Raw genomic sequence first — 12,095 nt, forward strand, 5'->3', positions numbered from 1 at the left:
CTTCAAAATAACTGAAGCCAAATCAGAACAACCCACAGATCTACTACCTACAGTTACTGGGATACGGTAACACACACACACACACACACACACACACACACACACACACACAACAATCTGTAACTCTTGATGGTAACAAAAGCAATTCAACTTGTCTATCTCTCTTTTTTTATATATATATATTTTTCTCTCTCTCTCTGTCACTAGGGGTTGTTTTTGTGTGGAAGTCCCGTTGCCGTCGGAGACGTACCTGTTGTTACCAGGGGAACTGAGAGATGGGCGGGACTTAAGAGTTCACCCGTTACTGTTTAACATCGGCATCAACCAGCAACAGAGTCTAGCCGAGCGGTAATCTCTCTCTGTCCTATTCTCCGTCCTTTCCCCAGGCAGAGTCATATTCTCTAAGAGTATGAATTAAGCTGTTTTGAGAAAAGTTTCAATCCTAAGCAACCTGCCTACATGTTGTTTGAAGTACATTATTTATATATATATATATATATATATATATATATATATATATATCTAGGTTTGGAGACAGTTCTGTCTGTCTGTCTGTATATCTAGGTTTGGAGACAGTTCTCTCTGTCTGTCTGTATATCTAGGTTTGGAGACAGTTCTCTCTGTCTGTCTATATATCTAGGTTTGGAGAGAGTTCTCTCTCTCTGTCTGTCTGTATATCTAGGTTTGGAGACAGTTCTCTCTGTCTGTCTGTATATCTAGGTTTGGAGACAGTTCTCTCTGTCTGTCTGTATATCTAGGTTTGGAGACAGTTCTCTCTGTCTGTCTATATATCTAGGTTTGGAGACAGAGCTCTCTGTCTGTCTATATATCTAGGTTTGGAGACAGTTCTCTCTGTCTGTCTATATATCTAGGTTTGGAGACAGTTCTCTCTGTCTGTCTATATATATAGGTTTGGAGACAGTTCTCTCTGTCTGTCTATATATCTAGGTTTGGAGACAGATCTCTCTGTCTGTCTATATATCTAGGTTTGGAGACAGTTCTCTCTGTCTGTCTATATATCTAGGTTTGGAGACAGTTCTCTCTGTCTGTCTATATATCTAGGTTTGGAGACAGTTCTCTCTGTCTGTCTGTATATCTAGGTTTGGAGACAGTTCTGTCTGTCTGTATATCTAGGTTTGGAGACAGTTCTCTCTGTCTGTCTATATATCTAGGTTTGGAGACAGATCTCTCTGTCTGTCTATATATCTAGGTTTGGAGACAGTTCTCTCTGTCTGTCTATATATCTAGGTTTGGAGACAGTTCTCTCTGTCTGTCTATATATCTAGGTTTGGAGACAGTTCTCTCTGTCTGTCTATATATCTAGGTTTGGAGACAGTTCTGTCTGTCTGTATATCTAGGTTTGGAGACAGTTCTCTCTGTCTGTCTGTATATCTAGGTTTGGAGAAAGTTCTGTCTGTCTATATATCTAGGTTTGGAGACAGTTCTCTCTGTCTGTCTATATATCTAGGTTTGGAGACAGTTCTCTCTGTCTGTCTATATATCTAGGTTTGGAGACAGTTCTCTCTGTCTGTCTATATATCTAGGTTTGGAGACAGTTCTCTCTGTCTGTCTATATATCTAGGTTTGGAGACAGTTCTCTCTGTCTGTCTATATATCTAGGTTTGGAGACAGTTCTGTCTGTCTATATATCTAGGTTTGGAGACAGTTCTCTCTGTCTGTCTATATATCTAGGTTTGGAGACAGTTCTCTCTGTCTGTCTGTATATCTAGGTTTGGAGACAGTTCTCTCTGTCTGTCTATATATCTAGGTTTGGAGACAGTTCTCTCTGTCTGTCTATATATCTAGGTTTGGAGACAGTTCTCTCTGTCTGTCTATATATCTAGGTTTGGAGACAGTTCTGTCTGTCTGTATATCTAGGTTTGTCTAGGTTTGGAGACAGTTCTCTCTGTCTGTCTATATATCTAGGTTTGGAGACAGTTCTCTCTGTCTGTCTATATATCTAGGTTTGGAGACAGTTCTCTCTGTCTGTCTATATATCTAGGTTTGGAGACAGTTCTCTCGGTCTGTCTATATATCTAGGTTTGGAGACAGTTCTGTCTGTCTATATATCTAGGTTTGGAGACAGTTCTCTCTGTCTGTCTATATATCTAGGCTTTGGAGACAGTTCTCTGTCTGTCTATATATCTAGGTTTGGAGACAGTTCTCTCTGTCTGTCATATATCTAGGTTTGGAGACAGTTCTCTCTGTCTGTCTTATATCTAGGTTTGGAGACAGTTCTCTCTGTCTGTCTATATATCTAGGTTTGGAGACAGTTCTCTCTGTCTGTCTATATATCTAGGTTTGGAGACAGTTCTCTCTGTCTGTCTATATATCTAGGTTTGGAGACAGTTCTCTCTGTCTGTCTATATATCTAGGTTTGGAGACAGTTCTCTCTGTCTGTCTGTATATCTAGGTTTGGAGACAGTTCTCTCTGTCTGTCTATATATCTAGGTTTGGAGACAGTTCTCTCTGTCTGTCTATATATCTAGGTTTGGAGACAGTTCTCTCTGTCTGTCTATATATCTAGGTTTGGAGACAGTTCTCTCTGTCTGTCTATATATCTAGGTTTGGAGACAGTTCTTCTGTCTGTCTATATATATAGGTTTGGAGACAGTTCTCTCTGTCTGTCTATATATCTAGGTTTGGGAGACAGATCTCTCTGTCTGTCTATATATCTAGGTTTGGAGACAGTTCTCTCTGTCTGTCTATATATCTAGGTTTGGAGACAGTTCTCTCTGTCTGTCTTATATCTAGGTTTGGAGACAGTTCTCTCTGTCTGTCTGTATATCTAGGTTTGGAGACAGTTCTGTCTGTCTGTATATCTAGGTTTGGAGACAGTTCTCTCTGTCTGTCTATATCTAGGTTTGGAGACAGATCTCTCTGTCTGTCTATATATCTAGGTTTGGAGACAGTTCTCTCTGTCTGTCTATATATCTAGGTTTGGAGACAGTTCTCTCTGTCTGTCTATATATCTAGGTTTGGAGACAGTTCTCTCTGTCTGTCTATATCTAGGTTTGGAGACAGTTCTGTCTGTCTGTATATCTAGGTTTGGAGACAGTTCTCTGTCTGTCTATATATCTAGGTTTGGAGACAGTTCTCTCTGTCTGTCTATATATCTAGGTTTGGAGACAGTTCTGTCTGTCTATATATCTAGGTTTGGAGACAGTTCTCTCTGTCTGTCTATATATCTAGGTTTGGAGACAGTTCTCTCTGTCTGTCTGTATATCTAGGTTTGGAGACAGTTCTCTCTGTCTGTCTATATATCTAGGTTTGGAGACAGTTCTCTCTGTCTGTCTATATATCTAGGTTTGGAGACAGTTCTCTCTGTCTGTCTATATATCTAGGTTTGGAGACAGTTCTGTCTGTCTGTATATCTAGGTTTGTCTAGGTTTGGAGACAGTTCTCTCTGTCTGTCTATATATCTAGGTTTGGAGACAGTTCTCTCTGTCTGTCTATATATCTAGGTTTGGAGACAGTTCTCTCTGTCTGTCTATATATCTAGGTTTGGAGACAGTTCTCTCGGTCTGTCTATATATCTACGTTTGGAGACAGTTCTGTCTGTCTATATATCTAGGTTTGGAGACAGTTCTCTCTGTCTGTCTATATATCTAGGTTTGGAGACAGTTCTGTCTGTCTATATATCTAGGTTTGGAGACAGTTCTCTCTGTCTGTCTATATATCTAGGTTTGGAGACAGTTCTCTCTGTCTGTCTATATATCTAGGTTTGGAGACAGTTCTTCTGTCTGTCTATATATCTAGGTTTGGAGACAGTTCTCTCTGTCTGTCTATATATCTAGGTTTGGAGACAGTTCTCTCTGTCTGTCTATATATCTAGGTTTGGAGACAGTTCTCTCTGTCTGTCTATATATCTAGGTTTGGAGACAGTTCTCTCTGTCTGTCTGTATATCTAGGTTTGGGAGACAGTTCTCTCTGTCTGTCTATATATCTAGGTTTGGAGACAGTTTTCTCTGTCTGTCTATATATCTAGGTTTGGAGACAGTTCTCTCTGTCTGTCTATATATCTAGGTTTGGAGACAGTTCTCTCTGTCTGTCTATATATATAGGTTTGGAGACAGTTCTCTGTCTGTCTATATATCTAGGTTTGGAGACAGATCTCTCTGTCTGTCTATATCTAGGTTTGGAGACAGTTCTCTCTGTCTGTCTATATATCTAGGTTTGGAGACAGTTCTCTCTGTCTGTCTATATATCTAGGTTTGGAGACAGTTCTCTCTGTCTGTCTGTATATCTAGGTTTGGAGACAGTTCTGTCTGTCTGTATATCTAGGTTTGGAGACAGTTCTCTCTGTCTGTCTATATATCTAGGTTTGGAGACAGAATCTCTCTGTCTGTCTATATATCTAGGTTTGGAGACAGTTCTCTCTGTCTGTCATATATCTAGGTTTGGAGACAGTTCTCTCTGTCTGTCTATATATCTAGGTTTGGAGACAGTTCTCTCTGTCTGTCTATATATCTAGGTTTGGAGACAGTTCTGTCTGTCTGTATATCTAGGTTTTGAGACAGTTCTCTCTGTCTGTCTGTATATCTAGGTTTTGGAGACAGTCTCTGTCTGTCTATATATCTAGGTTTGGAGACAGTTCTCTCTGTCTGTCTATATATCTAGGTTTGGAGACAGTTCTCTCTGTCTGTCTATATATCTAGGTTTGGAGACAGTTCTCTCTGTCTGTCTATATATCTAGGTTTGGAGACAGTTCTCTCTGTCTGTCTATATATCTAGGTTTGGAGACAGTTCTCTCTGTCTGTCTATATATCTAGGTTTGGAGACAGTTCTCTCTGTCTGTCTATATATCTAGGTTTGGAGACAGTTCTGTCTGTCTATATATCTAGGTTTGGAGACAGTTCTCTCTGTCTGTCTATATATCTAGGTTTGGAGACAGTTCTCTCTGTCTGTCTATATATCTAGGTTTGGAGACAGTTCTCTCTGTCTGTCTGTATATCTAGGTTTGGAGACAGTTCTGTCTGTCTGTATATCTAGGTTTGGAGACAGTTCTCTCTGTCTGTCTATATATCTAGGTTTGGAGACAGATCTCTCTGTCTGTCTATATATCTAGGTTTGGAGACAGTTCTCTCTGTCTGTCTATATATCTAGGTTTGGAGACAGTTCTCTCTGTCTGTCTATATATCTAGGTTTGGAGACAGTTCTCTCTGTCTGTCTATATATCTAGGTTTGGAGACAGTTCTGTCTGTCTGTATATCTAGGTTTGGAGACAGTTCTCTCTGTCTGTCTGTATATCTAGGTTTGGAGACAGTTCTGTCTGTCTATATATCTAGGTTTGGAGACAGTTCTCTCTGTCTGTCTATATATCTAGGTTTGGAGACAGTTCTCTCTGTCTGTCTATATATCTAGGTTTGGAGACAGTTCTCTCTGTCTGTCTATATATCTAGGTTTGGAGACAGTTCTCTCTGTCTGTCTATATATCTAGGTTTGGAGACAGTTCTCTCTGTCTGTCTATATATCTAGGTTTGGAGACAGTTCTCTCTGTCTGTCTATATATCTAGGTTTGGAGACAGTTCTGTCTGTCTATATCTAGGTTTGGAGACAGTTCTCTCTGTCTGTCTATATATCTAGGTTTGGAGACAGTTCTCTCTGTCTGTCTGTATATCTAGGTTTGGAGACAGTTCTCTCTGTCTGTCTATATATCTAGGTTTGGAGACAGTTCTCTCTGTCTGTCTATATATCTAGGTTTGGAGACAGTTCTCTCTGTCTGTCTATATATCTAGGTTTGGAGACAGTTCTGTCTGTCTGTATATCTAGGTTTGTCTAGGTTTGGAGACAGTTCTCTCTGTCTGTCTATATATCTAGGTTTGGAGACAGTTCTCTCTGTCTGTCTATATATCTAGGTTTGGAGACAGTTCTCTCTGTCTGTCATATATCTAGGTTTGGAGACAGTTCTCTCTGTCTGTCTATATATCTAGGTTTGGAGACAGTTCTCTCTGTCTGTCTATATATCTAGGTTTGGAGACAGTTCTCTCTGTCTGTCTATATATCTAGGTTTGGAGACAGTTCTCTCTGTCTGTCTGTATATCTAGGTTTGGAGACAGTTCTCTCTGTCTGTCTATATATCTAGGTTTGGAGACAGTTCTCTCTGTCTGTCTATATATCTAGGTTTGGAGACAGTTCTCTCTGTCTGTCTATATATCTAGGTTTGGAGACAGTTCTCTCTGTCTGTCTATATATCTAGGTTTGGAGACAGTTCTCTCTGTCTGTCTGTATATCTAGGTTTGGAGACAGTTCTCTCCAAGAAAGGATCAACCACAGAAGCTGTGAGATGTTGAAGTCTTACTACAAGACCCTGAGAGACAAGTTACCCAACCTGAGTAAGTCTACAAGTCACCAGCTAACTTTCACATACAGCATTTAACCTTAAAGTAGTACTGATACTTCAACCTTAAAGTAGTACTGATACTTCAACCTTAAAGTAGTACTGATACTTCAACCTTAAAGTAGTACTGATACTTCAACCTTAAAGTAGTACTGATACTTCAACTTTGACAGATGAAAGGATTTGGATCTCAGCTCTCTTCCTCTCTCCCCCTCCGCTTTTCCCCTCCTTCTCTATGAGCTTGTAAGTAAGCATTTCACTGTAAGGTCTACACCTGTTGTATTCGGCGCATTTGACAAATAACAATTTCATTTAATCCCCCTCTTCCTCCTCTCCTCTCTCCTCTCTCCCCCCTGTCCCCCCCTCCCTCCCTCCCTCCTCCCCCTGTCTCCTCCCTCCCTCCTCCTCCCCCTGTCCCCCTCCCTCCCTCCTCCTCCTCCCCCCTGTCTCCCTCCCTCCCTCCCTCCTCCCCCTGTCCCCCCCTTCCTCCCTCCTCCTCCCCCTGTCCCCCCTCCCTCCCTCCTCCTCTCTCCCCCCTGTCCCCCCCCTCCCTCCCTCCTCCCCCCTGTCCCCCTTCCTCCCTCCCTCCTCCCCCTGTCCCCCTCCCTCCTCCCTCCTCCTCCCCTGTCCCCCCCTCCCTCCCTCCTCCTCCTCCCCCCTGCCCCCTCCCTCCCTCCCTCCTCCTCCCCCTGTCCCCCCCTCCCTCCCTCCTCCTCTCTCCCCCCTCCCTCCCTCCTCCTCCCCCTCCCTCCCTCCTCCTCCCCCTTGTCCCCCCTCCCTCCCTCCTCCTCTCTCTCCCCCTCCCTCCCTCCTCCCTCCCCCCCCTCCCTCCCTCCTCCTCCCCTTGTCCCCCCCCCTCCCTCCCTCCTCCTCTCTCTCCCCCTCCCTCCCTCCTCCTCCCCCCTCCCTCCTCCTCCTCTCCCCCTGTCCCCCTGTCCCTCCCTCCTCCTCCCCCTGTCCCCTCCCTCCCTCCCTCCTCCTCCTCTCCCTCCCTCCCTCCCTCCCTCCCTCCCTCCCTCCCTCCCTCCCTCCCCCTCCTCTCTCTCCCTCCCTCCCTCTCTTCCAGCCCTGCCCTGTTCCCAGTCCCCGTTAGCTGTAGAGGACATGTTGTTGTCTCTGGAACAGTCTCTGGACATGAAGAAGAGGAAGAACGTTGAGGTCCTGTGGATCGCTGCCTCCGTAAGATAACCTCTGACCTTTAACCTTTGACTTCATATCTTAGCTGAAGGAGTGCAAAGGACTGACTCACTTTCTCATCTAACCTCTCTCTCTCTCTCTCTCTCTCTGTTCTCTCTCTCTCTCTCTCTCTCTCTCTCTCTCTCTCTCTCTCTCTCTCTCTCTCCTCTCTCCTCTCTCTCCCCCTCTCTCCCCTCTCTCTCTCTAGGTGTGTAGGAGGTTGAATGGTATCAGGTTGACCAGCTGTAAGAGTGCTAAAGACAGGACCTCCATGTCTGTGACTCTGGAACAGTGTATGTTGCTAAGAGACGAACACACACTCAGCACAGAGCACTTTAACAGAGCACTGGACTGTATGAGGAGGTAGGGATGTGTGTGTGTGTGTGTGTGTTTGTCAGTCATGTTTTGTGAATCACCTCTCCACACTCACGGCCCTTCACCATCATCCAAGCTATCCGTTGGCTCCTCTCCTCTCCTCTCCTCTCCTCTCCTCTCCTCTCCTCTCCTCTCCTCTCCTCTCCCTCTCCCTCTCCTCTCCTCTCCTCTCCTCTCCCCCCTCTCCTCTCCTCTCCTCTCCTCTCCCTCTCCTCTCCTCCTCTCCTCTCCTCTCCTCTCCCTCTACCTCTCCTCTCCTCTCCTCTCCCCTCCTTTCCTGTCATCTTCATTTGTAGTTTCTGTCAGGTTCATTCAGACCAAACTGCTTTACTGACTGGCTTTCTGTTTTAGTTTCTCTCCATCTAACCTCTCTCCTTCTCTCCTTCCTTTACTGTCCCTCCATTCCTCTTCTCTTCTTTCATCCATTCTTCTTCTTCTTCCTTCTTCTTCTAACACAACACAACCTCCCCTCCCACAGCTCTCGTCTCCAGCAGGGCCAGATAGTGGGTTGTTGGGACCCAGAGAGAGGAGGTGGAGGGGGGTCATGGTCTGGGTGTAGGGGTGTACCAGGAGACTCCAGCAGTACCTGGCAGACACTTCTACCCAGTTGCTCTCCTCCTGGTCACCTCACATCTGCTGGTGGTCTGGCTCATACTGAGCATGGTGGTTCTAATGGGGAAATAGCAATTAAATACTGAGCATGGTGGTTCTAATGGGGAAATAGCAATTCAATACTGAGCATGGTGGTTCTAATGGGGAAATAGCAATTCAATACTGAGCATGGTGGTTCTAATGGGGAAATAGCAATTAAATACTGAGCATGGTGGTTCTAATGGGGAAATAGCAATTAAATACTGAGCATGGTGGTTCTAATGGGGAAATAGCAATTAAATACTGAGCATGGTGGTTCTAATGGGGAAATAGCAATTAAATACTGAGTATGGTGGTTCTAATGGGGAAATAGCAATTAAATACAACTTATTTGTATAACTATTGCAATACAAATAAATTAAAGTATTATAACAATTTTTTAAATAAATATTGCAATACCAATAAATAAAAAATGGTACTACTTACAGATGGAGTACTGCATTTTTTCTGTTTTCTACTCTCTCTCCCTCTCTTTTGGTTTCTCTCTGTTTTCTACTCTCTCTCTCTCTCTGTCTCTCTCTCTGTCTCTGTCTCTCTCTCTCTCTCTCTCTCTCTCTCTTGGTTTTCTCTCTGCTTTCTACTCTCTCTCTCTCTCTCTCTCTCTCTCTTGGTTTTCTCTCTGCTTCTACTCTCTTGCTCTCCCTCTCTCTCCCTCTCTCTCTCTGTCTCTCTCTCTCTCTCTCTCTCTCTCTTGGTTTTCTCTCTGCTTTCTACTCTCTCTCTCTCTCTCTCTCTCTCTCTCTTGGTTTTCTCTCTCTGCTTCTACTCTACTCCTCTCTCTCTCTCTCTCTCTCTCTCTCTCTCTTGGTTTTCTCTCTGCTTCTACGCTCTCGCTCTCCCTCTCTCTCTCTCTCTCTCTCTCTCTCTCTCTCTCTCTCTCTCTCTCTCTCACTTTTGGTTTCTCTCTGTTTTCTGCCTTATTTCTCTTTTCTCTTCCCGTCACTGTGTGTGTGTGTGTGTGTGTGTGTGGTTGTGTATGTGTGGTTGTGTGCATGTATGTGTGGTTGGTTGGTCCTCTACTTTCAGCCCCAACAGTGATGCAACCAATGAAAGTCTGTGTTTCATCCCCTGAAATCCATTGTTCCATTCATTCATCCTGTCGCGTGTGTGTGTGCGTGTCTCTCTAGGGAGGGCTGTAGGATGGAGAACGTTGAGAAGAACATTGGAAGCAGAAAGTACGCTTTCAACAGCATCCAGCTGAAGACCTTCCCTAAACCCTACCGCCCTCCGGAGGGCACCTACGGGAAAGTAGACACTTAGAAGGAGGAAGGGAGAGAGGGGATGATGAGAGATTTAGGGATGAATGAATGGATGGATGGAGAACTATAGAGGAAGGATTAAGGTTGGAAAGCAGACACAGGATAACATGGAGGGAAGTGTTGATTTATGTTTTTTATGACTGTCTTTCAATATTGTATGTTTTATTCTTTAAATATTGAGTTTGACAAAATAATCTAAACATTTTTAAAAGCTCAAGTGTCTTCCACACGTTTTACACAACATGAAACCATTTTATAGGAGCCTATTATCGAGCTGTTATGGCGCATGCAACAACACACCACACCGCTAGATGGCGCTAGTCATGTAGCTCAGCCATGCTTATCTTATCACTGCTCCATTTCTTCCGTTCTCGCCGCCGCCGTCAAAACAACAGATGCCTGGCCAACACTGTGACCTCCGTTTCCGCCAGCAAGAATAGAGAGAAATAGTAATTGCGTATTTTTGTAGGCACTAACTCAAATAAACCTCACGTAGAAAAAAAGCCATTTTTTGTTGTTGACCAAATACTAAATAAATCTCATTGACCTTCATACAAAAACTCCTTGCTTGGTGAAGAGGAAGAGAGAGGTCCGACTCGGCTGAAAATCTGTCTCCCTCCACCAGATGGCGCTTTTCATCGTTTCGCCCAACAAGCAAGGAGTTTTTTTGCATGAAGGTCAATGAGATTTATTTAGTATTTGGTCAACAACAAAATAAATGGCTTATTTTGCTACTTGAGGTTTATTTGATCTCATAGAAGTTTTGCAATGCTTAAGTTATTATGAGTGTACTAATATAAGTAGGACATGTGACATCCCCGGCAACTTTGAGGAAAAAAAACACTTTAAATCAGAGTTGTCTCGAGATGGCTATGCATATTCATGTCATGAGGCTAGTAGCACAGCCTCTCTCTGGAAAGAGGAGACTTTCACGATGGTGTTCTCCGTTTCGCTTTACCCCACAACAGTGGCGATTTTAGCATGTCAATCTTGGTGGGGCAAACAAACTAAATATTTTTTTTGGGGGGGATGCATGCCAGCAAAGCCACAACACAACACTAAGCAATACATTCATTGCACTACGGTGACAAAACGGTGCCCACAAACTGTTAGGGCCTCCATAAAGCTGTCCCAACAGCAGCCCCAACACCTTACCACCGCTACACCTGGCTATCAGCGGAGCCTTGTCTGGCTGCGAAACAGTTCATTCAGCCTCATTTACTGCCCAAAAATAAAAAAACATAGCTGATATGGCTGACTTGCTTAAACAAATGTGGTTTCTACTGACAATTGAAGGGACAATGAGCGGATAAGAGGCAATCCGTAATTTCGATTAAGACATTAATGAGCGAGCTAGGACGGACGTAGTCAATATAACTATTTGTTCAGCACCTTTGAAATGTACAGCGACAGAATTCAGAACATGGGCCGTTCTTACAGTGTTCTCCCTGTACACCAAGTCAGAACCGTAGGATAAATAAAGGGGGCATATAAGCAGACAATGGAAGCTCTTACAATATCAGATGATTGCATTTCTCTAAAACAGGTTATAGGCTACATGTGCACCACCAAGTCAGAACAGTAGGCTAAGTTATGAGGGGGAAAGGGACCAAATTATTAGGGTGAGACACATGGGCTACTAACAGCTTACTACACAACATACACTTAGTATTACTTCCTTAGCTACAGTATACATATCTCCCTGGCATATTACATCATTTATGCAGCAGCATACAATACATTTTTGGACTCACCTTGTTGTGCTGTGCTCACTTGAACATGAAAGTGGCGCGGCGGTCCTTCGTGTGCAAATTCTGTCATCAAACTTTGTCATCAAAGTCTGGCATTCTCTGGATTTATGGTGCTTTCAATAAAACTGGGAACTCTGGAAAAAAAACAAGGTCGACTCATGATGATGTCAGTGATCTTCAGGTCGTCGCTCTAGAGAGGCCCGAGTTCCCGACTTACAATTCCGAGTTGGATGACCGTTCCATTTTCACCGAATTCCCAGTTGTCTTGAACTCACTGAAGTCAGATTTCCCAGTTCAGTGTTAACAGTTGTTTTGAGCGCGGCAGAAATCATGCTGGATTGTCAACTCTACTGATTCCTTCCAATTTGAGATTTGCAACTTGTTTGTTTCATGTTCATGTCCAATGGCCGATTAGCACAGATACGTTTTATCTATTTAAATTTTTTGTCATTTAGCAGACGCTCTTATCCAGAGCGACTTACAGTTAGTGAGTGCATACATTTTTATTTTATTTTTTCATACTGGCCCCCCGTGGGAATCGAA

The 12,095-nt window shown here is 43.6% G+C and overlaps 1 protein-coding gene across 1 annotated transcript in view; it reads left to right on the plus strand.

Moving 5' to 3' along the window:
- LOC121554639 (type II inositol 3,4-bisphosphate 4-phosphatase-like) overlaps positions 1-9,931 on the plus strand; it is a 71,079-nt gene extending 61,148 nt beyond the window's left edge. Inside the window, exons 18-23 of the mRNA XM_045211754.1 lie at positions 1-66; positions 208-348; positions 6,238-6,335; positions 7,407-7,519; positions 7,725-7,879; positions 9,670-9,931. The exon at positions 1-66 is cut by the window's left edge and continues 61 nt beyond it. Coding sequence (XP_045067689.1) covers positions 1-66; positions 208-348; positions 6,238-6,335; positions 7,407-7,519; positions 7,725-7,879; positions 9,670-9,802 — 706 coding nt within the window. The 3' untranslated portion in view covers positions 9,803-9,931. The remainder of the gene's footprint in view (positions 67-207; positions 349-6,237; positions 6,336-7,406; positions 7,520-7,724; positions 7,880-9,669) is intronic.
- The last annotated feature ends 2,164 nt before the right edge of the window (positions 9,932-12,095 follow it).

The sequence above is a fragment of the Coregonus clupeaformis genome, chromosome 39, assembly GCF_020615455.1.
Source record: "Coregonus clupeaformis isolate EN_2021a chromosome 39, ASM2061545v1, whole genome shotgun sequence".
Lineage (NCBI taxonomy): Eukaryota > Metazoa > Chordata > Actinopteri > Salmoniformes > Salmonidae > Coregonus > Coregonus clupeaformis.